This window comes from Phaethon aethereus, assembly GCF_964289735.1.
Source record: "Phaethon aethereus genome assembly, chromosome: 23".
Taxonomy (NCBI): Eukaryota; Metazoa; Chordata; class Aves; order Phaethontiformes; family Phaethontidae; genus Phaethon; species Phaethon aethereus.
The window spans coordinates 7,498,587-7,523,572 of record NC_138599.1 but is presented as its reverse complement, the minus strand read 5'-3'; the positions used below and the strand labels follow the sequence as shown (position 1 = coordinate 7,523,572).

The 24,986-nt window shown below is 48.7% G+C and overlaps 1 protein-coding gene across 4 annotated transcripts; it reads left to right on the top strand.

Moving 5' to 3' along the window:
* Nucleotides 1-1,105: 1,105 nt before the first annotated feature.
* MSANTD2 (Myb/SANT DNA binding domain containing 2) lies at nucleotides 1,106-22,934 on the top strand (the record flags this gene model as incomplete). 4 transcript variants are annotated; one of them, XM_082009865.1, is made up of 5 exons in its annotated part: nucleotides 1,106-1,606; nucleotides 13,521-13,565; nucleotides 14,189-14,447; nucleotides 16,240-16,300; nucleotides 22,033-22,934. In XM_082009865.1, 5 exons carry the CDS (start codon nucleotides 1,106-1,108, stop codon nucleotides 22,883-22,885), a joined length of 1,719 nt encoding a protein of 572 aa, XP_081865991.1. In that variant the 3' UTR covers nucleotides 22,886-22,934. The 4 variants fall into 4 exon arrangements, with proteins under 4 accessions (XP_081865991.1, XP_081865994.1, XP_081865993.1 ...); XM_082009868.1 differs by lacking the exon at nucleotides 13,521-13,565 and having other exon boundaries at nucleotides 14,345-14,447; XM_082009867.1 differs by lacking the exon at nucleotides 13,521-13,565.
* Nucleotides 22,935-24,986: the final 2,052 nt, after the last annotated feature.

The following is a 24,986-nucleotide window of genomic DNA, read 5'->3' as shown; positions in this document are numbered from 1 at the left end:
TGTGCTGCTGCAGGCAGGGGCAGGCAGCAGCAGGCAGCCCCCCCATCCTGCCCTTTCTCAGCACCCCCCCATTTGTTTAACCAACACGGCCCTAATTAAAGCGTTTAATTAACGAGCCGGGCGGGCGATGCCAATCCTGGGGGGACCCCAGAGGACCCCCAAACCACCCCCCTCGGACGGGGAGTGTCTTTGGGGGGATCCGACGGGGTCCAAATCTCACCGCTGCTCGTTAGCCTTGGCTTAACGAAGAGCTCGGGCGCAGCTGGGGCGCTGGGCCCCCCCGGAGCGCGGCCAGGCCAGCTCCCCGCTGCCCCCCGTGAGCTGCCCCCCGAGCTCATCCATCACCGGCTACCCCCGCCCTGGTAATTAGGATCCCGGCGGACGAGGGGACGGGGCGCACGCGGGGGCCCTTTGTGCCGGCGCAGCAACCGGCCTGTGGGGCCCGAGGGACGGAGGGGCCTGGGCCCCCCGAAAACGAGCGGGGCCCCCGTGTCCGGCGGTGCTCAGCCCCCACAGCTGGGGGGGGCGCAGCCAAGGGGCATAGACAGCCCAGACGCTTCTGAAGGGGGCGGGGTGCCTCTGTGCCTGGGGGGGGTCTCTGCCCTATAGCGCTCCTACGCATACGGGGTCCCTGCCCCTACGGGGTCCGTGGGGCCCCACATCTAACGGGGCCTGCGGGGACTCTGCCTGTTCGGGGGTCCCTGTGCCACGCCCACTCCCGGCGCCACGCCCACTGCCCGTGGCCTCACCCTATGAACGAAGCCCCGACCCCACTCTGTGCCCCGCGACCTGGCCACGCCTCCCTCTGCCAAGCCCCGCCCCATCCGGACAGCTCCTCCCCCACTTTCATGTGGCCACACCCCCTGGCGGCACGCCCCCGCCCCTGCCAGCAGCGGACACGCCCTCCTCTCACCGTGCCACGCCCCCGCAGCCGCCCTCCTTGGCCATGGCCAAGCCCCCCACCTTGGTCACGCCCCCGGCGGCGGCGGCACGTGTTCCCCCCAACCTCGCACCGCCCCCGCTCCCCGCCTAGGGGCTGCCGGAAGTCCCTCCCGCTGGGGTAGCCCCGCGTCACTTCCGCCCGCTCGGGTCCGGCATCTCCAATATGGCGGCGTCCTGCGGCTCCTCGCAGCTCCCCGCCGCCGAGCCGCCGCTGAAGATCCCCAAGATGGAGGTGCTGTCGCCGGGCTCGCCAGGCGCGCTGAGCGACGGCAACCCCAGCCTCTCCGACCCCTCCACCCCCAGCGGCGCCTCCCCCCTCGGCCCGGGGCCGGCGGCCGGCGGGGCCGGGCTGGGGGGCGGTGGCGGCGGGGCGGGGGGCCGCGGCGGGGCCTCGCCCTCCGTCTCCTTCTCGCCGGGCGGCGCCGCCGCCGCCGCCGCTGCCGCCGCTTGCCGCGGGATGTCCTGGACGCCGGCGGAGACCAACGCGCTGATCGCCGTCTGGGGCAACGAGCGGCTGGTGGAGGCGCGGTACCAGCAGCTGGAGGGCGCCGGCACTGTCTTCGGCAGCAAGGCCCCCGGGCCCGCCATGTACGAGCGCGTCTCCCGCGCCCTGGCCGAGCTTGGCTACGAGCGCACCCCCTCGCAGTGCCGGGAGCGCATCAAGGTACCCCGCGGGGGTGGGAGGGTGTCCCCGGGCTCTGCCGCCCACCTGCCTGCGGGTGGGCGATCTCACGGGACGTCTTTTGGCCCTGGGAGCGGGGGCAGCGCTTCCGTGGGATCAGCCGTTCAGGATCTCCCTGTGGGAGCTGTTTTCCAGAGCATCCTTTGGCCCTGGCCGTGGGCATCCGCTGGGCTCAGCCTAGCCTTTGGTCCTGGGTGTGGAGGCACCGTGTCCCCTGAGCTCAATCGCTTCAGGGTCTCCCCTGAAGCATCCTCTATCCCCGATTGTGGGCGTCCCCTGGGGTCAGCCCACCTTTTGGTGCTGGGTGTGGGGGCACCCCATCCCCTGGGATCAGCCTTTTGGGGTGTCCCCATGCTGACATTTTTCTGGAGCATCCTTTGCCCTTGGGTGTGGGGCACCCCATCCCCTGGGCTGGGACAGCTGCCTGGCTCCCCCCAGCACCCAGTTGGCATACCTAGAGCAGGCTGGGAGCCACGGCCTCATTCAGCCCTCACGCCTGCAGCATCTAGCAGCATCTTTCAGATCCAGGTGCTGTGTCCTGTAGGCTCAGCCACTCAGTTCCTCCTGCGTGGGGTTGGGCTGCGGCAGCATCCTTTTCTCCTGGGGGGAGGACAACGCAGTGTCCCAGCCGTTCAAGTCTCCTCATGTGGACAGCCCCCAGCAGCCTCCTTTCCCCTGGGTTTTTGGGGTGCCACATCCTCTGGATTGCTGCCTCCATCCCTGAGTGTGCTGGGCTCCGTAGCCTGGGGTGGGTTGACTCAGTCCCCTTACGTGTCCTCCAGCATCTTCTGGCCATCAGGGGGTGGCATGAGCTGTTCCCTGAAGCCCCCATGGGAAAAGAGGGTGGCCAGTTACTCCAGTAATGAGGGGTGGCTTGGGGTCTGGTTGCCCTCCTGCACTTGTGGCTCCCTCTTTTGCTTTGGAGTTTCTGTGCAGTGTTTTCCCCCGGCTCGCACCAGAGCATGCTGCGGTCTCAGAAACCTCTTTAATAATTGAGCCCTGTTAAACAGCCCGATGGGCTGCATTTCCTCTGGTGGTGAGTTTTAAAAAGGGATCTTTCCAGTTGCATCATTCCCTGGAGAAAAGGGAAGGGCTGGGTTTGGTGTCTGGCTTGGGAGCAGGGGCTCCACGCATCCCACTTTTATGAAGAGGAGATATTTGGAGGGACTGTGGATGGGGTGGGAATCGCTGCGTGTTTTCAGTGTATAAATGTGAATGAAGCTTGGACGGGTGAATTAAATGCTCTGAGCTCTCTCTGGCTTTTATTCTTCCCTTTCATGACCCATTAGGCTGCCTGTGCAGCCACTTAAAGTGCCAATTGATTAAAAAAAGTAATGTCTTGTTATTGCTACGGATCAGTGAGACTGTTTGCTTCTCTTCTGTTAAATACAGCCGTGCCAGCCCAGCCGGTCGGGGATTCTCCAGGTGTATACACCCGGGCTGCCTTTGATTTGCAAAATATGTGACATAAGGGATTCTGAAATATCGAGGATGCTCAGGAGTGAGAGACTCACCTTTCAATCCCTGTTAGTTAGAATAGCCTTCATCCCTGAAAGTAGGTGGTTAAAACAAAGCAACCCCCCTTCCTATAGCTGTGTGAGTTTCTTAATGTATTTTCCCTGTGTCATCTCATTGACTCTGTGTATTTGCTGCTCAGGGATTTATTTCCCTTGAATGCATCCAAATATTTTTTGAGAGGAATGTTGCTGCACTGAGAAAATTCTTCGAGACCCTTGTTTTCTCAGCAGCTTTCAAGGTGCTTGTTGCTTAAATAGCATTTTCTGTGAAACTTTGGGCTTTGCCAGAGGCTGATGCATGATAGAGAAGTTACTTGAGGTGGTTTGGCTTTGTCCACAAGACTCTGATGATTTTGGGTTGTGATGGGAGTTCATGCAGTGGCTGTAGAGGACCCAGTTTTGGCTGCAGGCTCTGCAACCATTAACGCTTTGGGGGATACTAAGCATGGTGTGAGGAGAAGTCTTACTATTAAAGCAGCCCAGAAGTGGATATTTGGGTTCAGACGATGGTTTTGGATGGAGCTGGGTGCAGGTTGTGGCTGCTTTGGGGCCAGAGCAAGCATTTTGGTGACTGCTGGAAGATCCCATCCTCCCAAGGGTTTGTGAGCTTCTTGCAGAGGATGACTTCTCCCCTTTTCCTTTAAGAAGTGATGCTTGAACACGTCTTTGCCCCCAAAATGCTCAAGCTTGGAGGAAACCCGACATCATGTACCTATCAAACAGCTTAGAAGGAGTAAAAGACTACAAGGCTTATATTTATCACCTTGCAGTAGCTCTAAGAGCAACTCTTGACAGATGTGTTAGATGTTTCTAGATCAACACGCAATACAGTGGGGAGGTCCCTTCTTCAATATCGTAACATCTGAACAACCATTCAACACCAGTTGAAAGGTTCAGCTGGAAGGGGGTTGTCTGCTTTCCATCTGTGTGCTGTCCTGTGCCTGTAGTCATTCACAGGTTGGGCTGTCTGCCGGCTGCAGAACAGCCGTTTGACATCAGTTGTGTCCAGTGCTCTACACCCATCGTGATGTTGCCTGAGCTTTTGCATATCCTGGATCCCCACAGCGAGGGTCTTCATCCATGCAGTTGTCTGGAGGAGCAAAAATGTGGCTTTTTCCGAAGCCTTCAGGCTCACAGTAGGTTTTTCACTGGAATTGCTGTGAAATGAGCACTCATCGAAAGCTGGGGTTTCTCAGAACAGCCAAGACTTGATGTTGTTACAGGGATTATTGAGGTAGTTGCAGTAGCTGCTGCCAACCCTAAAATCCCAATTTTTGTAGAATTCCAGGCAGAATCGGTTGCTTGACTCTTTCGTGCTCAACCGAGAGCAAAAATCACTTCTGGGTGTGGGGGGGTGAATGCCTGAAGTTACCTTTAAGACAGAGCGGGACCACCTGAAAGCGCTGTTGGAGCAAGGGGAGGTCACAGACACTTTGTAGTCCTCCGCTATCGGCCAGCTAAGCTGAAAGCAGAGGAGATGGTGACAAAGAAGCATATTGTTGCATCATTCTATTTGTTATCTGTAATGTTCCATATTTCCATGATTTTATAGGACACTTCTACTTAATGCCCATCAAAGGTCTGCTGATGTAAATGTAAATAGAGTTTAAAAGGTATCAGATTCAACTTATCTAAACGCATTTATAAAATAAGAACTCGATATTGGCTTTCTTCAGGACACCTGCCTTCCCTGGACCCTGCAAAATCTTGAAGAGCGAGTTAGAAATGAGCTGGAAAGGAAAAAGTCAACTCCAGAGAAGAAAGTTTTCCAGTTGTCGCATAGATGCATTCTCTCCTAATTCAAACAGGATGCAAAGTAAGGTCCCAGTTCAGATTTTCGTCTGTCTCTTAACATCTGCATGTGCTTTTTTGCACATAAGCAGTGCTGGCCTGCAAGCTGGGAACGAGACCGCTGTTGGGTTTGAGCCACTCTGGAAGTGTCTGTTTCAAATTTAGGGATTAACACGTAACCGTTACAGCAGCTTTTCCTGGTTTCTTCCTTCGGAAAGAGACCTTGAATCCAATTTTGTGGCTCTGAGGTCGGCAGACCGGTGAGTTCGGCAATCGGGAGCTGCAGGAGGATTGAAACATCTTGATTTCTGCCTTGTGGGTTCCCAGAAAAGCTGTCTTGTTCTCTGTAGTTTCCTCATCCTGGCGTGTCAAGTTGTATCCTTAATCTTTGCTTGTTTAGTAACATATTCTGACTGTTCCTACGATGCAGAGCTCTTGTTAAAGAGTCGTTTACTAAAGTGCATGTGCTTTTCATCCAAACTTCCTCGTATTTCCTAAGTATGTTCATGGACAAGGATTTATCCTGGTTTGTGTATCGCAAAACTCGTCACCTCTCTCCAGCAGTGTGTTGAAGAGCCTGTAAGTTTTAAGGTTTGACCTAAGCACTGGTCCTAAGACAGGCAATGGAATATTTGGCAAAACCCTTTCCAGGTTTGTGTGCTGATTTTGTGCCCTTTGCCTGGCAATGTTCTTTCAGCCAGGAGGTTAGCTGTTAACTCCAGTGCATTTAACCACCGAAAATGAGCCATCACCTTGTGCTGTGAAGTTGCCTTATGAAGGCCCAAAGCCGACGTACCGAGTACGTATTCTTTGAGATCGCTTTCCATCAGGTAATATGCTGGGACACCATTGTTTTCATCCTCTTCCAGCCTTTGCACGTGGCTGCAATGGCAGGGGGATGCTCTGGGAAAGCGCAGGGGAGCTCAGGTTTTACGGTCGCCATAGAGCCGTGCAGAGCTGTGCGAGTCAAGGGTAATTTTCAGGCAATAAAGTCTTGTTTTATTTTAAAGGAGTGTTCTTGAAATAATGTGCTCCAGTTGTTTTTTTTCAGTACCGAATCTTATGCATTTTTTTAAATCTGTGGAAGAATGTCTGCTTCTGTTGCATGCATCTTCCTTCATTGAAGGTGGAATCGAAGACTCGCTCTCCTGACAGCGCTTTGCTTCGTTGAGCTGCGAGAGCATTTCGGTGCTAGAAGTTCACTGGCTGCAGTTGCAGCTAGCAAGCCTTTCTCAAGCAGAGAGAAATCTCTCCTTAAGAGTTGCCATTCAGCAGCAGGAGGCTGTTAAAATGAATTCGGGTGCATTTTTAACATGTCATTTCTGCAGCTACCGTGGAAATGCGAGTTCCACTTTTATTTTGCAAGAGTGCCACTGAAATTTGTTCACCTCTCCCCGGAGTCAGTGCCAAGCCATTTATTTGAAGAGGAGCAGCTCCAACATCTAGTTTCTGGCTGCAGGAATTCACGAGTCCTGCTGCTGATTGTAAACCCGCTCCCATGATGCTGGATTTTTCTGTAGGTAAACCTCCAGTCACCCATCCCTCTCACCACAGATGGGTGACGAGGTTTCTGCTGGGTTGTGGTTGTCTGCTAAGCCTGTAATTTATTTTTCAAAGGAAAAATAAATACCTTGAAGACGCTGGTTAAAGACTCATAGAGAACATAGGCACAAAGAGGAGAGGCGAATGCCGCAATCCCACATGAAATGGGAAGGAATGAAAAATCGCACCTGAATATCAGCTGTTGGTGTTTTCTTGCTTTAAGCTATATGTAAAGCAATGATGACAGGGTCTTATTTGTAATGGGGCTGTGGTTTTAGCTGCTTTATGATGTAAACAATCTGTTTCTAAATCTTGCGTGAAGTTGTTTTTAAGGAAGGGGAAAGCTGCGCTAACTAGACTGGCTGAGAAAGCGATGGTTGCCGTAATCTAGTTTGACCTCCTGTGTGATACGGGAGGTTGGAATACACCCAGAATTTCATCGTTGGGTACGATAACATTGAGCAGAGCAGCTGCCTTTTAATTTGAAGAACTCAAATGATGGAGCATTGGTACATTTTGTAGCAACCAGCCAACTGTCCATCTTTGAAACAGCTTTGCCTTCTACTTCTTTCGAATATGCTTTATCTTTGTCTTGCATTTGTTATCTCAGGCCCAGATCCTCATCCCAGTAGCTCCACCGGCTGTGACATGTGCAGACCATGTTCAAGTTACCTCTGGATCTTTCTTTGGCTTAAATAGATTCAGGTGCGCTGGGTTTTCCAGGCTGGGTTGTTTCTTGTCATTCCTTGAATCCTCTCCAGCAGCCCAGCTTCTTGCTGGAGGATCTCACAGGCCCTGGTAGGTGGGAGCAACTTCCTGTTGATGTTTATAAGCCAGAAAAAATAAACTCTCCAGTGTCAAAGAACTGATTTATTTGTCTTACTCCTTCTTGGACGTATCGTGGGGCTGCAGTCGAGGAGCATCTCTGGGAGGAGAGTGTCACGTGGAGCACACCCTCTCTGAGCAGCTACATCCGCTCTCTTTATCCAGGATATCTGCAGAGCAGTGTCGTGCCGGTAGGCATCTGGCTCACTTTGCACGTGCAGGATGAATGTCTTTACCATCCAGTACCTTCTGCAGCCGTGTTGCAAGTCGATAATACTTTGGTCTGGTTGTTCTGGCATACCTGGGTCATCTACCGCTCATTGCATGGGTGCAAAATGATTCCCAGAGGGAGCTGGGAGCGAGCCGGCAGGTTATCCTGTTGAGACAGAAGGAGTTGATGGCCGGGAACTCATTGCAGAAGGACAAATTTGCTAAACCTCAACATTAAATCTTAGTTTGGGAGCACACAGTTTTTCCCTGTTGTGCTCCTTGACTATGGAGGACTTGGAAAGGTGTTAAAAATCCTCCTGGCTTTTATCACTTGCCCTTAGCCAGCACACACAGGCAGGTGGGAATTTTGGGCATCCGGTTCACATTGGTTACTGCCGAGGCTGCTTTGACGTCAGGAAAGAGTGCCAGCGGCAGTGATGCAGGAGGTGTTGGATGGTTGATCATGGATTTTTACTTATTTTAGAAGCTACTGGATGCACCTGAAATGCTCTGCAGAATGAAGCTGGTGTGAAAGCATACAGCTTCAAGTGCCGGTGTGCAGGCGGATTCGCTTTCATTACTCTTCCTGATTATGCTCAGTCCTGTGAAGTGTATAAATTTGGGGGCCAAGTAGGTGACGCCCTCTGGACAGCTGTGGTCTCACCAGTTACCAACCCTTGACCACTGGTCCTGGTGAAAACTGGAGTTAAAGCCACCTTTGGTATTTCGCTTCCAGCTTTTCCCATGGATTTAAGATGTTGCTCTCCACTGAAAGTTTTCTCAACACAGCTGAAGGCAAGTGGCATGGACCTTCCTCTAGAGACTCTTGGCCCCAGGATGAGCAGCAACACACTGCTGGGATGGTGTTGCATGTAAAGCTTTTTAGCTTTCTGAACTATCTGAGAAGTTTCCCTCATGGTGCCACCCATGTTGATGCTTTCTGCCGCTGGGCTGAAGCTTGTTTTGGAGAGGAGCATTTTCCCATTTGTGCTGCTCTTCGTCTTCTGGAGGGGCTTGTGGCCTTGCTCTGCTTGTTCATTTGAGAGCGAGAACTGTCAGGGCTTTGAGTCTGTGTGGTCTGTCATGGCTTGCTGATAGCAGAGATATGACCTCTTGAGTGCATCTCAGACATCTTTGGTCCAGACTGCTGCATTTTGGGCTTTTCTTGAAAGGCAGGCTCGTAGGTGGCATAAAGTTGTTTGTCCTGATCACAGTGGATGCACAAAACTTCAAGTTTGATTTTAGGAATGAGCATTTATCTGAAGGCAAGGCAATCTACTCAAGCGTGGCCTTCATCGCTCTAAAATAGCGATGGGTTTTAAATGCTGGTTTTGAGCAGGTCATGCCAGGAGTAAGTTGAACCTTACTGACACATCTCTGCATGCCGAGCTCTGTAGGACACATCGATCCCATCTGAACTCTTCACAGAGCCAAAAGTCATTGGCTGTGATGGGTATGGGCATGGCAGAGGGTTTTGCTGGTCTGCCTTCTCAAGCTCTAACTAGTTCCTCTTTTTTTCCAGTTCTGTCTTAAACCAGGAGCTCAGTACGTTGGGAGATGGAAGTGCCCAGCCATTGCCTTTCCTCAGGCAATACTGGAGAGTTTCTTCTCTCTAGAAACTCTAGGAGAGTTTCTTCTCCCAATTAACATAAAATCCCTGAGAAGGGTGTGAATAATTTTATTCTCAGCTTTCTAATAGCAGCAACCGATGGAGCATCTTTGCAGGTAGCTATTTTGAGACGCAAGGTGTAGCCCGCTGCTGCTGGGGGGAACTTCATCATCTCTCGGCACCACGTTTCCTTGCATGACTTCCTCACACGGCCAGGCCACAGCTTGTTATACCCCAGCTTCGTTCCCTCTTGGTCACTGGCCAAAGTCCTGCCTCATCTAGGTTGACCTCTGCAATTGGCTGTAGCACTTTTGTAAGTATTTCCTGTCCAAGCAAGAGCTTATTTTTTTAAATATATTTAATTGTGATTTAGAAATTGGCAATGGTGGAAAATCTGCTGTGTTTTTTTGTTAGGTTAGTTAGCAAGAGCTAGAACCTAACTTAAAAACACATGGCTTACCTGCCTTGACTGACACCCCTTATCTGTGTCTTTTAGGGTGACTTTGCTTCTTTAAGTAGTTGTCCAAATAGATCTCTAGTTCCTAGATCGATCAGACGACGCACTTGCCTGTGTTCTCCCTCGCCACCCTTCTCCCCTTAGGACATTCCCATCACTTTCCTTGTTCTCTACCAGAGAACTTTGGGCCATAGTCAGATCCTTCAGGAAGTCCCTGTGTGTTTGGGCACATGAGGGTACGATTGCGGCTTCACTCGTCGGTGCAAAGCGTGATTTATTTTGGCTGCAGGTGTGTCCCCAAGTACTGTGATCTGGCAGATGTGCAGCCACTTGTGGGGCTGGAGCCTTTGCAGATGGGTCCGCGGCAGCTCCTGCAGCGCACACCTACAAAGTTTTAAGGGCGGTTTCGTGTGAGGCTGCTCATGGTTTGCAGAGGAGTGTTAAGACTTGGTGTCTCATGTTAGAGACACGTTGAAGTTGTTGGTTACCTTTCTGCAGTGGTGTATGGCTCTCAAGAGTTTAAGGTGCTCTTCTCCTTTTCTTCTGGATAGACCACAGAAATAGGGCTTCTTGTGGTGATATCCCCTGTAAGTCTCATGTTCTCCTGCCTTGCACTCATCCTTTAACCTAAAAGTTCATGAGGTAGCAAGTTGAGCAGTGCTATCGGACTACTGTAGGCAGTTCTGTTTCCTTGTGCTCCCACTATCCAACTTGGGAATGAAGACTTCAAGACCTTTCACTGTGCTGGTCATCCCTATGTGCCCTACAACCACTCCAGGCTTCAAAAGCCATTTCTTTTGTCCCAGCACAATTTCATCTCGTGTTGCTCGTGAATATCCTGGCATGATGAGGGAGAAAGCTGTTTGATACTGTCATTTTGAATTCGGGACATAAAGCCATCTCTCCCAATAAGTAAAAGAGTACCTTTGGAGCTGAACGCTGTGCTATGTGGTGCTCTTTGCCGTCGGAACCCCTTCTAGGCCAGCTGTTATCATTTAATTGGTTTAAAGAGATTAATGTGGACATGCCTGTAGGCCACCTAGCTGCTCTGCAGATCCTGTAGCATCTCCCCAAGTAAGAGCACAACTTGCATCTGGAGTTTCTTGTGTTGGACCATCTCTGGGGTTATATATAAAAAGCTCACTGTGGTATGGTTCTCCGTCATCTTATTTTTTGCTGGGAGGAGAACTGTGTATATAGCCTTCCTCAAAGCTGCTTCCGAAGGCTTTTCTGACCAGTGTTTCTGATGATCATGCTGCAGTTCCTGCGGAGTGATCAGTTCTCCTGTGGGTTCACTTGTAGAGGAGATGAGGGCTCCTAAGTTAGAAATGGTGAGAAAATCCACATTGAGCTTTTTGACTGTCTCTTCCTTTGGATTTCATAATTATAAATTAAGCGGGGATAATCTGTCTTCGTATTGCAGGCAGTGTTGCAGAACAGTAAGCAAAAGCCTTGGTCTCTTCCAGTCTGTGCAGTCACTGGGCAGTTATCAGGTCTGTTTTCAGTTACTTGTCCTAAATTTACTGGTTTCTTGTCTATTTGTATCAACATATGTATGTGCACTTTAGGAACTGCGGAGCAGGAGTTGAGCTGGACACCAGGAGGAATATAGAGGAGGTGCGTAAGAAAAACCTCGATCTTAAATCTTGGTGATTAGAATAACCTGCTGGGAGAAAAGTGTCTGAACCATTGAGTGCTATAAAATGTTCAGGGGATGTTTCCTGAAGTCCGAGCAATTATTTAGGTCTTACCGGGGTCTCTGAAGAAAATTCTCATGGGAGGTGCAGGCAGCTGCAGAGCGAGAGCCATCGATCTGGTCCACCTCACCCCTGCCATGCAGAAGCCTGTGGGTGTCTGTGAATCAGAGCTGGCCTGTGTTATTCAGAGGTGAAAATCACTTAGAAAAATGGTAGGGACTGCCTGTTGGAGAAACTGGGGAATGCTTCCGAGGAGGAAAGCTAGCAGGAGTCTTGATTCTTCAGGAAACAAGACCGAGGAGCCACCAGTTGCTTGGCCGCAGGCCTTCTAGTGCTTTTGAAAGCACCAAATTTTAGATTATCTCACTGAAATTTCAGGTTATCTGTTGCTAGAAGCAGAGGTAAAAGTTGTATCATGCAGCCAGGTCCAGAAGCATCTAGGCAGGAACCTTAAAAGTACTCTTGACTTGCAAGAGTAATGAGCAATGAGAGTATTGCTCATTTATTTTTGCTCCCTTTCTATGTTGCTCCTTTAATTCTTGTACTAGTCTGATTTGACTCGATGCTAAATTATTTTCATCGTAAAATAAACCAAATTTGCAGCCTGAATGAAGTAGTTAATTACTACTAGGCTACAACCCAGTGTGAGATACTCGATAACTCCATCAGTAGGGAGAGATGTTTGAAGCAGATGCTTAAAATAGAGCCAGTGGCTGTGGATGTTGAGTGTTCCAAAGAGGGTTTGGCCAAGGGTATTGACGTTTTTTGGTTAACTGCACTGGAGACAGTTTATTTAGCTTAAAGGCTGCTAATAAATTCAGCTAGAGGCTCTAAATCTGCACTTAATTCCAATGGATAAGCTGGGGCAGATGTAAGAACTGGAGTTTGGGAAATATATTTGCAAAAATCTGCTTTGGGTGGATTTTTGGAAGAGTCTGGGAGTGAAAGAAGAGTTTACCCATATTGCTCGGTGAAATTTGAGCTGAAAGGAGGGAATTTGGAGGATGTATCACCCTGCTTTTTCACTCCAATGTGCTTTTCCTCTGAAAGGGAAGCAGGGCAAACCGGACCGTTTAAAACTGCCTCAATCTTCCCAAGGGGTTCTTGTTTTGGCGAATTTTAACAATCAAATTTATCTTTACACCCAAGCCTAGGGAACCCAATTTGCATCCAGTGAATATTGACAGGTTTCTTGGCTGGGTCTCTGGTTCCAGGTTGACGTAGCCAGTTGTTTTTTACCCTGCTTGGAGACAGAACCTTAAAATTTGCTGGTGGCCATCCAAAGAGGATCTGCCCGTTTACCCCAAGAGGTAGCAAAGGCAAAATTGGGAGGGCTCCCACCTTAAACCACTGACTAACTGATGCTTATTGTGTGTTTATATGGGTGGATTTTTTATTTTGTGGTTTTTTTGTGTGTGTGTTGTTTGGTTTTCTTTTTTTTTTTGAAACAGCAGGGTAAAACTGACTTGGCTGCTTAGCAGTTTTGCTTCTGCCCCCAGGGGTCTGAATATCTCGAGGAAACTCGTTAGAAATGTATTGCTTTCCTGCTGATGCTGTTAAACCAGTATATGAGGAGCATTAGGTAGGTTCAAGCTTTCTGGAGATATAAAGGTTCCTTTTGGGAGGAAAAAAACAAAAGCTGTTTTTGCAACGATGTGTGCTTGAAAGTCTGTTAACAGTCCTCCTCCAGAAAGCAAGGTGACAGGACTAGCTCTTCCCAAATTAACGCCTCTTTTGAACTACAGAGGCAACTTTACCATTCAAGCTGGAACCTGAGCAATACAATAAATTTAATATGAAAAGAATATGTTTTCTAGCACTCTACCAATCTGAAAACCTTCAAGATCCAGCAAACCTGGGCACATCATTATATTTCAGAAGTAGAGTGGTGGTAGAATTAAAACCACACGGAGGGATGCACAGAAAGGTGTTGTGTTGGTTTTTTTTACCCCGAAATAGTTGTTTATTCTGGATTAGGGGGGAGATGTGGATGGAAATCGTAGGCTTACGGCTTTGCATCGCTGTCACACAGCAAATGTGATGCACCAGCTCAGCCATCGGTGCAGGATGTTAAAGGGATCGCCAGAAGTAGACCAGGTTTTTGCATCTGTCTGAATGGGAGGCTTCGGCCTCAGCACTGTTTTTAAAGGCTTACTAGACAGAGCCATCTTAGTATTGTTTCTTAATGCTTGATTATCAAAGTCTGGGAATTTGGAGCATTATTGATTTGACCTCTTTTAAATTTCAGCAGCTTCACAAGAGACAGAGTGAGTTAGTAAGGAATGCAAAATATGTAAGTAATATATATTTTCCTAGCTGAATAGCTTAGGCATATACATTTTGTACCTTGTGTCTTCTTACCAGAGTAAGGAAGGTTGGACCGCCTTTGCTTTGGGGGACTCTTCTTTCTCTTTTCCTTTCTCTCTTCTCCCCGCTTCACCTTCTCCAAGCTGTGGGCACAACACCAGCTCTGCTTTCTCCTCCTTGTAGTAGGTGTGCATTTTCTTGGCTGGTTGGTATCTCTGGGGATCTCTTGGTATTTTATTTCCCCCCTGCCTATGTTACATAGAAAATCGGGGGATTTTTTTGAAGTGGGGAAGAGAATAAATCGCCCGAGTTAGATCTGATGAACCTATAGCTGCTGCGCAACTTTGTCCCGTGTCGTAGACGTTAATGCTAAATCGCTGCAGCGGGAATGTCGGATGCATACAATGCTTCCTGGTGGGTGTAGATTAATTTCGGGAGCATTGCATTTGGCTCGTGAGCGTGGGGCAAATACTGATCAGCAGAAGTTAAAAAAACCAAACACACCAAAACAACCCTAAACTCTTGCCTAGCAGCCGTGAAACTGTCTGCAGGTGAATGTGTGCTCTTCCAACCCGTTGCCGCCTGACTAACGTGCTTTTTTTGTCTTAGACCCTTCGCAGGTGCTACAGCCGCGTGAAGGAGCATGGCGTTGGGAAGAGGAAAAGCAGCTACACGTTTGAACAGCTGGAGCAGGTGTTTGGGCAGGGAGGATGGGACTCCCAGCCCTGCCAGCCCGTCCTCATCAACAGCAGCGGCTTGTACCAGGAGCTGGAGTCGGACGGCAGCACGATGGAGGAGTATTCGCAGGAGGACTGGGGAAACCACAGTCAGGATCTGCATTGCTACCAGACTGGCGAACAGGAACTGGGTAAGATGTTGGCGCATCTCCATCCTCCGGTTTTACCTGTGCTCTGTGCTCATACCTCTCTCACACATACATATCTCGGAACAGACTTTCATGTTTTTGGACATCGTGTGCTCAAGATGTTAAACACCTGATGTTCTTGGGGAGAAAAGGGAAAGAAATTCCCTCATTCATTGTCAAAAGCAAACTATGGTTCCTGAAGTATTTTAGGATTGGGACTTGAGTTTAAAGAGCCTAGCAAGAGGAAGGAAGGGCTGTGTGGACAGAAACAGCAGAGGAGGAGGTGGCAACATGTTCCCTTGTCTCTTCTTCCCTGCTCAGTTCTACTTTCCCTCGTGGGGTCGGGGAGGGATTTTCCCTTTCAGTGGTGCCCTGCTTTGGAAGTCCTTGGGCACCAGCTGAGCCCATGGATTACTGCTTAAACACTGTTCACTTACATTACGAGCAGGACTTCAGACCACTGCTATTAATACTGGTGACTATAAATGTTGCTCCTTCTTCCTATGTACCCTACCTAGTATGTTTGTTTTAAATATATAAATATGCTTATATCCAGATGTGTGGCCTTTTTTAAATAAAAAAAGCAAGCAAGCTTACACTCCAGGGTTGAGACCTAAACTGAACTCTTCCACATGCTTTTCTTGCCTGAATTATTGGTGTCTCTGCATAAGAATCAATATATTCATTAATTTGGAGATGTGGTTGTTGCCTGTGGCTTATTGAACTTTGTCAAGTGGAGAAGGGTACCACATTCTCGATGGAAAACACACACTGATCTCAGGAGTTTTGTGAAGAAGTGAGTTTCTCAAAATACAGTTATATCTCTTGAGACACTGATCTTATGGGTGAGTGTTCCTCCCTTGCCTGAAGAAGGGGTTATTTTCGCAGTGGATATTTCAAATTCAATGGAGACCCAAGCAAAGCGGTAGTTAGGAGGTGAATTGGATAAAGGCTTTTGGTGTGATGGGGTTTTTTTCCCCCCCTCATGATTTGTAGACTGAAACAGAGAGGAGAGGCAGTCACTTACCTGTACACATCTGTGTGCAGGGGACTGGTGAGTTGGGATGCTTTGAAAGAGGCTTAAGTTGCAGTTTCACATTAAAATTTATAAGTTGGCTGTTAACTGCCTTCCGGTTCTCTCAAACTTCTTCTCCAGGGGGTTTAAAAGTCAGAAATATGTGGGAGAGGAATGGTGGGGAGAAGATGACGTTACAAAATGCATGTAAAGGACAGCTAATTCTATCTAGTTTGACTCGTTCTGGTGAGTCAAACACTGGTCTTCTGGTTTGTCACCATTTTCCTTCAGTCAAATCAGAGACACTTGTGTGCACTTGGGCTGATGATATTCGTAATGTTCAGAGAAGTTATGAGAAAAGCACTCAGCACACAACATCTAAATGGAATACAGATGCATTTGTTCTGATGCTTGCTCTTCAAATGTGCCATTGAAAGCAGAATAGCCTTTTTTTTTCTTTTTTTGTTGTTTTTTTAAACAATGTAGTTTGCAATTAAATTCATTTGTGATTTAATAGCGGGAACTGTAGTCTTGTCCTTGAAAAGTTTTGCACTTGTGGAGATAGATTCAGATCTTCGCTGACCGTGTCTCTCCCAAGGAAAAAAAAATACTATTCAGTTATAGAGGATTAGGAACTGGAGCTGTCTCATGCAGAACTCCAGTGGACTGCTTGACTTAGGAAGCAATTCTGATTAACTTTTTATTTAATTTCAGCCTTAAAAAAAAGGCCCCAGGAACATTACTTAAAATATAATTATGTGTTGGAATTATACCTTTCAGATGAAATGCCTACCACAAAAAGAACATTAAAGATAAAACAGGAATCTTCAGAAGACACACAGTAAGTAATTTATGAATGTTTTACCCTGGAATGTGTTTCCCTGGGGATGTTGTGCAGGAGGGGAGGATATTTGAAACTTCTGATTATAATTATAAATACATTGTGCAAGACTATTCATACAGTTGAATCTGCTTTATGCATTATTCCAGTTACCTCAGAACATCTGAAAAGCTTCACAACTCTGTCTCTTCTTGGCTTCGTCATTCAGCAAACAAATCAAGACTTACTACATGAATGCAAGGACTTAAAATGCAGATAAAATACACATCAGATTCATTAGGGATATGTGTGGGCAGGCTGCGGGTATCGTGACACGAGGCCAAACTCTTGGATCTATTTGTAATCTGGTTTGGGTTTTTTTTTTTTTTCCATCTGCCTGAAGTTTGCCCCTTTGGACGTAAGGAAAAAAGAGAATAGAGGAGGAGTGGAGGGGAGGGGAGGAAAGAAAGAGTGAGAAGAGGGACGCAGCACCCCGATAGTAGCGTATACTGTTGGCTTGGAGTGAATAATGCTTGCAAAAAAAGTTCATGCATTTCCCCTCCGTGGTGGGAAGGCACGCCAAAGCTTGTGATTTCTTCTTTTTTTTTTTTTTTTATTTTTATAACTTTCTAGAGCTGACTTGTAACCTTTTGGATCAGTTTAATCTGACAAATATTGGAGCATTTTGAATGCTTTGAGCATGTGAATCTCCCCTGCCTCGCCAACAATAACACAGAGCATTTCGAAAAATGAAAGGAATTGTGCCGTATTAACTTGGACCAGGGCTACTTTCTTCTGACCTTCAGTATTTTAAAACCCACAGGGTGGTTGTAGATCTGTCTGCAATGGGAGTAAGCCATTGCAAATTGACCTGCAGACCCTTCTGGGTGGGTTCCACACACAAGCTCCCCCGCCAGTAATTTGTAGTGTCATCTGAAGTCAATCTGGTATTTCCTATGCTGGAAAATGAGTTTCTGTAGGGTAAGAAGTCATCGGCCCTGTATACATTAACATAGTGTCCCTGGTTAGTAATAAAACAGAGGTTAACAGAGACTAACAGAGGTTAGTAATAAAAACATTGTTGTATGGATGGACGACTGGATTAGATTTGGTAAATTGACCTTTCAGAGTTTTCTGGTCCTTTTTTTCCCCCTCAAGTTCTCTCTAAAACGCACATAAGTCTCTGAACTCTCGGGCGTTTTATGAAGCGTGCCGATGATAAGCCCATCTTACGTGCTCAAGTGGAAGCACAAAGCATCTTCCAATACAGATTTGCTGAAAATTACTTTTTCCCTCATTATGAAAGCAAGGAACTTTTTAAACTCTGACTTAGTAGATTAAAGGCAGTTAGGAGAAGCATGGCTGATACAAAGATAAGATGGGTATTTATTTATTATCTTTAAAAAATAAAATTGTGTCTCTTCTTAAAAACTGCAGATGATGACTTTTTCACATAAATATATGCCATATAAATAGATGCCAGACTTTTTCACCTCTTTGGCCAGTGTTTCAAAATACACATAACTTATTTCAAAGAAGGTAGGGCTTCAGTTCATCTGCATTCTTGATCATGTGCAGATTTTCAGCAGAAATAACCTCAATAAAATCGGAGGGAGTGGTGGTGCATTCAAATTCTTTGTTGAACCTTGTGCTGTGATTTTTGACATGGAGAGATTTTGGTGTGTCCATGCTGGCCTGTAAGCACATGTATTGCTAAAAATCCTGTCTCTGCTTATCCCTTTCCCCCTCTTGGGATTTTGGAAGGATTTTTTGGAGCTAAGCAGCTTGCAGAAAACCACGGGAGCAGATGTGCACCATGACATTATTTTCCTAGCAGAGAGGGTGGGAGACTGCCGCTAAGATGCTTGCTGTAGGAAACGTATCACTGACCTCTCTGGGCACTGGAATTTATTCTGGCTCTTTTTTTCCTGATAAAACATACATGTGCGAGGCTGCTGTCAGTATCAACTGACCACAAACCTGCAGGAACAGAGGCAGCTCACTTCACTCCTGCTGCCTGCGAGGAGTTCAGCTGCTTCGGTCAGCACTGGGACCCGATCGTGTACGAACAAACCTAATGCGTTGTATCTCTGAGCAAGCTGCACGGCACGATAGCGTGGACGGCACTGCCTCTCTTAGCTACAGGTGGTAAATAACTGGCCTCCAAAGACATATAGACACTTCCCGTATTTCCTGCGTTGCCTTATTTTCAGCATGCAGGAAGCAAAGAGCGATAGGTAACCTGTGTCTGGGTCCTGCGCTCCATCAGCTGGGCTCTCCTTCCCCACACCGGCCGTGCTGTTGCATCTCCTCGGCATGCTGCTGCCTCCAAATAAACTGTTCTGAAAAGTGAAACGCTACTTAAGACTCTGTTCTGCTATTTTAAATTTATTTGAGGAGCGGTTTCATTTACTGTGGGCTTTGTGAAGATGAGCAAGAAAAAGCTTGGGGAGCTGGGTCCCTCACTGAAACTAGCTGTTTCAGCCTCTTTGAAGTCTGCTTTTGTTTGGAAACAGCGCCTTAGAACAAATTTACACCACTACTTGTCTCTCTTCTTTCCTCATTAGAATTGCAGAAGTTTCTGAGGAGAAAGAAATACAGATGGCCAGTCTCCCGTGCAGAGGTCGTGGTTTGACGACAGGGTGAAATCCAGCTCTAGGGCACCTTCTGCAGTTGAAAACTGAGATTGCCCTGTGACACAGCACTGACACACGGCAAACCCTCTGCTAGCTCAGATTTTTCTGTTGAAAAATAAATAATAGTAACAATTTGACTCTTACTGCTTGCAATACCTCTTCTTGGCTGCGTCGTGGAGATGCTGGATAGAGCCCAGGAAAGCAAAGCTCAGCAGGGCGGCTGCCGAGCTGTCGAGTCCTGGTGTAAGCAGGAAGAGGAGATGCTAAAACTGAAAAGCAGAGATTTTTAAAATTTCATTTCCCCTATTGCTTCCTCTGTGCTCGAAGTGATGGATTTCCTCTGTGGAAAGCCCTTCCCGCCCGTACGCGAGGTGCTGTCGGAGATCGTCTCTAGTGAAATTATTCCTCTTCCCAGCAGGAACAGTTTGAGTGACTAATATTTTTTTTTCACCAGAGCTTCAGCTCTATTCTGTGCTGAACTAAACTTAGTGAGAGTATTTATAGTGTAATTAATAAAGGTGGGGGCTTTTTTCTTTTTTGGTTCTTAACTCTATTCTTCCACTGTTGAATGAAAATCTACCCACGCTGCTTTCTCCTGTCTCTGGGTTTGATGGGACTGCCTTCTTGAAATGGAGTTCAGCTGTCTGTCTTGAGTGGAGTGAGTGTATCACAGGGATGAAACACTGGCTCTGTGCTACCAAACAGCCCTGCACCGAGCCAGCGCTTACCGTGTCCCCTTGTCTGTCTTGTCCCCAGAAGGTGAATTTGCACTCCTAAAAGCCTAAAAAAGACATTTTCCAAGCGTGGCGATGCTGTGCTCCTTGGCCTCTGAGGAAGCAGCGGGGATGCTGTAGAGAAGCTTTGAAACAGTCCAGGCTTGTATTGCTGCGGTGTCCGTATGTAAATAGAAACAGATTTGGGGTAAATACGCATTTATCTTGTACAGTGTTTCTCTACTCGCCATCTCCTTTGCTGCTAGACAGAGGAAGTGGAAATGACCCCTCCGAAGTAACTTAGGGTAAGAAACAGGAGTTTGTTGCCGATGCAACAGGCATTTTTAAAAACCCCTGGCTCAAACACCGCTCCGCTTGCCAGGCAGATCCCCTCCTCGGTGTTCTAGAAACTCAGTTACGCTCTGATCGTGGCGGAGGTGCGCTTACCAAAATGTCTTTTAAGGTCTGTCCAGGAATCTTCTGCCACGTTTGCTGCTGGTAGATAGTTAAGAGAGGCGACGTGCTGATGGATGCAGTCCCTCCCGTTGCCGTGAGGAGCGAGCGATCTCTGCCTGGACCGCTCGGACCCTGTCTGGGGGGCTCGGACACCCCTCCTGAGGTTTGCAGAGCTGGTGTGCACCAACCATTGTGCGTCAAACTGCTCGACACAGAGTTCTGTGGTTGCAAGCCCAGTGCCTGCAGTCTGCCCTGGAGGCACCAGATCACCTAAAGGACAACCAGTGCTTGGGGAACCTTCCCAAAATCGCATGCATTGTATTTACACCTATAAAAGCAGGTTTTTTGAGGTGAGAGGCTGTGAAGTTGGACCTCTCCAGCACCATGGAAAGGGTCTGCAGCTCCCAAACCTTCTTTCTTTGAACACTTCTGTCAATATGATGGAAAAAGAGACCACCTGATCCACGTAGGGATTTATTGGGCAGAAATGCAGCTGCCAGAGTCTCAACCCCAGGCGTATCCTTGTGCGGTTTGTGTGGTGTCGTATCTGCTCTTGCTTAAAGACCCTGGTGGCCCTCATGAGTCTCATGCCCTAATTCCATGGGAGAGCTGTTGGGAAAAGCTGATTGTCGGGAGTTCAAGCGACCTTCACGAACGCAGAAAAGGAGCCCACAAGAGGAGGGAAGTTCACGTGTGCCCCGCAGAAGAAAACCAGTGTGCCTGGTGCAGGGACGAAAGATGCAGTATGTTCTCCTGGTGGGACGTGGGAGGAGGAAGGACCCTCTTGGGGATGTGGTGACCCACGTGCAACTGCAGTTCAGCTTTACAGGTGCAGCACAACAGATAAAAGGGGGGCAAGAGTTGCGTGGAGCAAGCCTTTAAATCTCATTTGTTGGACCAAGAGAGAGTTCTCCGTTACCAAACAAGCCGCAGTATCTTCCTACAGCTTTGATTATAGGGCCATAACTCCTGAAATGAGTAGTTCCTCCCTACTAGCTAATTACACCCTGAGTGTCTCATTCATCCTGGAGGAAGCTGTTCCAGCTCGCTTCAGGCAGACGCGTACGCTCTTTCCTGATGGCTTAGCAAAGCGTAAATCCCTCCGTGGAAACTCGCTTTGATACCGATGTCGTTACTGGGAGTGAAAAGAAATCTTTGGATTTCTTTATTGGACATCCAGAAGGATTTCCATCGTGCAGTGGGTTATCGCATCGGTTGGGTCGGGGCACAGGTCATCTGCTCTTGCGGGGTCGGTCCCTTCAGCCATGTTTCTGATCCAGCACTGGGACCGAGCCTTTCGGAGTGGCTTGGTGCTTGCTTTGTGGTTTTTACAATTACAGCCCCGTTCGCTCGCGTTAATTTTGGGGTAATGACAAGTGCTTTGCATGGCAGTTGCAAACTGGGGATGCAGCTCCCATCTGCGATGGACCGCGTGCCGATGGGAACGCATGGCTGTAAAGAATAACCCGGTAACCGCGTTAATTTAGCGGTGCCAGAGACCTGTTCGCTTGCAATGGCTTTGAAACAGCTCAGGTGGGAGCAGGGCAGTTCTACCATGTGGTTTTTGGGGGGTTGGTAAGAGCAGGAATCTTTCTGGGAAGCTGAGCTTGGGGATTTATCAGCTCTCGTTTTCTTTACCGGGTTGTCTCCTCCAGAATTTTTGGCACGAAGTCTCATTTCCAGCAGAGATTGTAGTTTGCTTGGGATGTTGGAAGGAGTTTGGGTTGGGCTTTTCTTTGGTTTTGCTGAGATTAAAAAAAAAACCAGACCTAGAACTCACCTAGCAATATGGGACATATATAGTAATAAAATACCCACAGCCTAAAAAGCGGCCGAGGAAGCCAAAAGGGATTAATAATTTCCGAAGGTTGGTGCGTTCGCCGGGATGGTTTTGCAGCTCCAGTTTACTGATGCCTTTATCCTTCTCTCCGTGTTTTCTAATTTCCAGGAAGCGCGACGTCATGCAGAACATTATGCAAATCTTGGAGTCGGTCCAGTTGAAGTGGGAGCTGTTTCAGAGCTGGACGGACTTCTCCAGGCTACATCTTTCTAACAAACTGGCCATTTTCGGCATTGGTTACAACACCCGCTGGAAGGAGGATATTCGTTACCACTACGCGGAGATCAGCTCGCAGGTACCCCTCGGCAAGCGCCTCCGGGAATATTTCAACTCGGAAAAACCGGAGGGTCGTGTTATCATGACCAGAGTGCAGAAAATGAACTGGAAAAACGTTTATTACAAATTCCTGGAGATCACCATCAGCGAAGCCAGATGTCTGGAGCTGCACATGGAGATCGACTGGATACCTATTGCTCACTCCAAACCCACCGGAGGAAATGTCGTTCAGTATTTATTACCGGGAGGGATCCCCAAAAGCCCCGGCTTGTACGCCATCGGTTACGAAGAGTGCCACGAGAAACCCCCCTCCCCTCTCGCCGAGCACCGGGGGCCCGATCCCGGCAATGAGACTCAAGGGGAGCTGGAGGTCCCTTCGCCCCAGGCCTCCCTCCGGGTGGATATGGAATCCGCCCGGATTATCTACTGTTACCTCGGCATCGCCGAGGTCCGGACTCTCCAGCAGTGCCTGTTTTTACACTTTCAGGCAAACACCAAAACCTTCAGCAAAGATTGGGTCGGAATCAACGCTTTTTTATCTCAGAACTGCGTCGTAGAGCCCGGCGTGTCGCCCAAATCCATCTACATCAAATTTGTGGAAGTGGAGAGGGATTTTCTTTCCGCCGGCTCTTTGGTAGAGTGCCTGGAAAAAGCCATCGGATACCCCTTAAAATTTAACAACTGAGTCTCGTCCTTCATAAGGATTAGGGCTTTCTGCCCCCTTTTTCCATCTCGCTACCAGACGCTTTCGGATCCTGTCCGTTCACAGCCGGGCAAGTCGGACTTTTCTGCCTGGAAACGAGTTTTGGGGTGATAAGAGGCTTGCGGGGCGCTTTCCACGAGCTCGTCCCCAGCAAGCGAGCGTGTCCCGGCTCTTGCCGGACAGACCGGCCGGTTTTCCCACCGGAGCGGCGCAGCGAGGAGAAGCCCCCGGCCGTGAAACGACTGTAGGTACATTCCACATCGGACAAGCGCGTACACGTGGCGTTTTCATACGAAAAGCTGGTTTTTTTGGTTTTTCTTTATTCCATGGTGTCTCATTTTTACGCATCCGTCTCTCAAGTGTTATTACGGATCTGAATAAATAAGCAATAGATAACGGCAAGTTAAACCTTGAATCACGTTAAAGGAGACTGTTTTTCAAAGCCACCCTTAGATACTATTGTATATAATTTAGAACTTCACTTTTTCACCCATCAAGTGTTCTCCTCTCTCCAAACAGTGTTGCCTGCAAAAAGACTTTGGTTTCTGTGATGTATTCCACTTTACTAGTAGCGTTGCCATATTGCTTTTATTTTATTTTATTTTTTAACATTAAAATAATTCCTGGCCTTTTTATTTTTCTTTTTATTTGTTTTTTTTTGTTGTTGTTGTTGTCGGGGGGGGGGGGTTGAGTTCTAGTTAGCCTCTTTGTGAGCATAACCTGGCAGCTGGGAAACATTTTTTTTTTTGTCGAACCATGCTTATGGATACAATCAAAGCTGTGAGAATGGGGAAGTGGGGGTGGGGGGGGGGACACGGGGAGGGGGGGACACGGGGAGGATGCATTTAATGCCTTTTTCAGACGTGTTACTATATAAGCCCCATTATCTTGCTGGCTGGCGCTGGCATTTCTGGTTTGGTTTGGTTTTTTTTTTTGTTTTTTTACTTTCTAAAGCTCATCAATCGGTGAAGTTGTGACATACGATGAATGTGTCGGTCCTAATAAAATCAAGCAAACACGTACGGGCTTCGGCAAGTGTCTTTCTCCTCCTCGAGGGGGGAATTTTGAGGGACGCGGAGGTCTTCTCCTGGGGTATTTCCACTGGGACTTCGTTCCGGGGGTCATTATGGTGAGAGATGTTTAATTTATTTATTTTATGGGGGGTGAGCATCGCTGGAGCCTGTTTCCTTCCCCCACGGAGTTGCCTGAAATCTTTGAAAACGTGAGGAACCACTGCCCGGCTGGAGGTCGGCATCGCCTTTGCATGCGGTTGAGCCCTAAGATGGCGGAGAGAGGAAGAGGAGGAGGTTGCTCCTGCTCCCAGCACTCGAAATAGGGTGAATCATCCTGAAATAAGGTGAGTTTCCCCGAAGAGCCTCTGCCGGGAGCCCAGAGGGAAGTGTCAGGTGGAGCAGGCGGTGCTGGCAGGGTGAGATCCGGGCGGGATCTGGCCGGGTCGATCCCCCGAAGCCCCCTCGCTCCCCGAGGCCGGATCCTGCAGTCCCCACGGCCAGGCTGGGTTTAAGGGGGGAGACGAGGGCGAGAAGGGATTAATTCTTCCTCCACCGGCGTCTAATCTCCGCTCGTGCTTCGGGGTCTGACCCTGGTCGGAGCAAGGACCGGGATAACCTTGGCTGAGCCAGGCAGGATTCAGCCCGGGGGTCCCTAAAATGGGGATGCTTGAGCCGCAGGGTCAAAAAATGCTCTTTTTGGGGGGCTTTTTTCCAATTTTGCTTTAAGGATTATCACATTTATCTGTAAGGCCCCCAGGGGCGTTGGCAGGAGGGATGTGGCTGGGGTGGGTTTTGGGGTCCCTGGGGGGTGACGTGGGGGTGCCATATTGCCCCCCCCAGCCCCAATTTAATAATTAATAATAACACAAATAATTAATTAATCGTCGCAAATTTGCTGGTGTGGGGCTGGTATGCCCGGGCTGGGACACCCCCCCCCCCCGCGGGGTGGGGTCGGAAGAGGCCCCGCCCCTCGGTCACGCCCCGCCCCTCGGAGGCCACGCCCCCACCTGCGGGCGGGTTCCCCCCCCCCAGGCGCGGCCCCGGCACCTGCTGCGGCGGCGGCTCCGGCC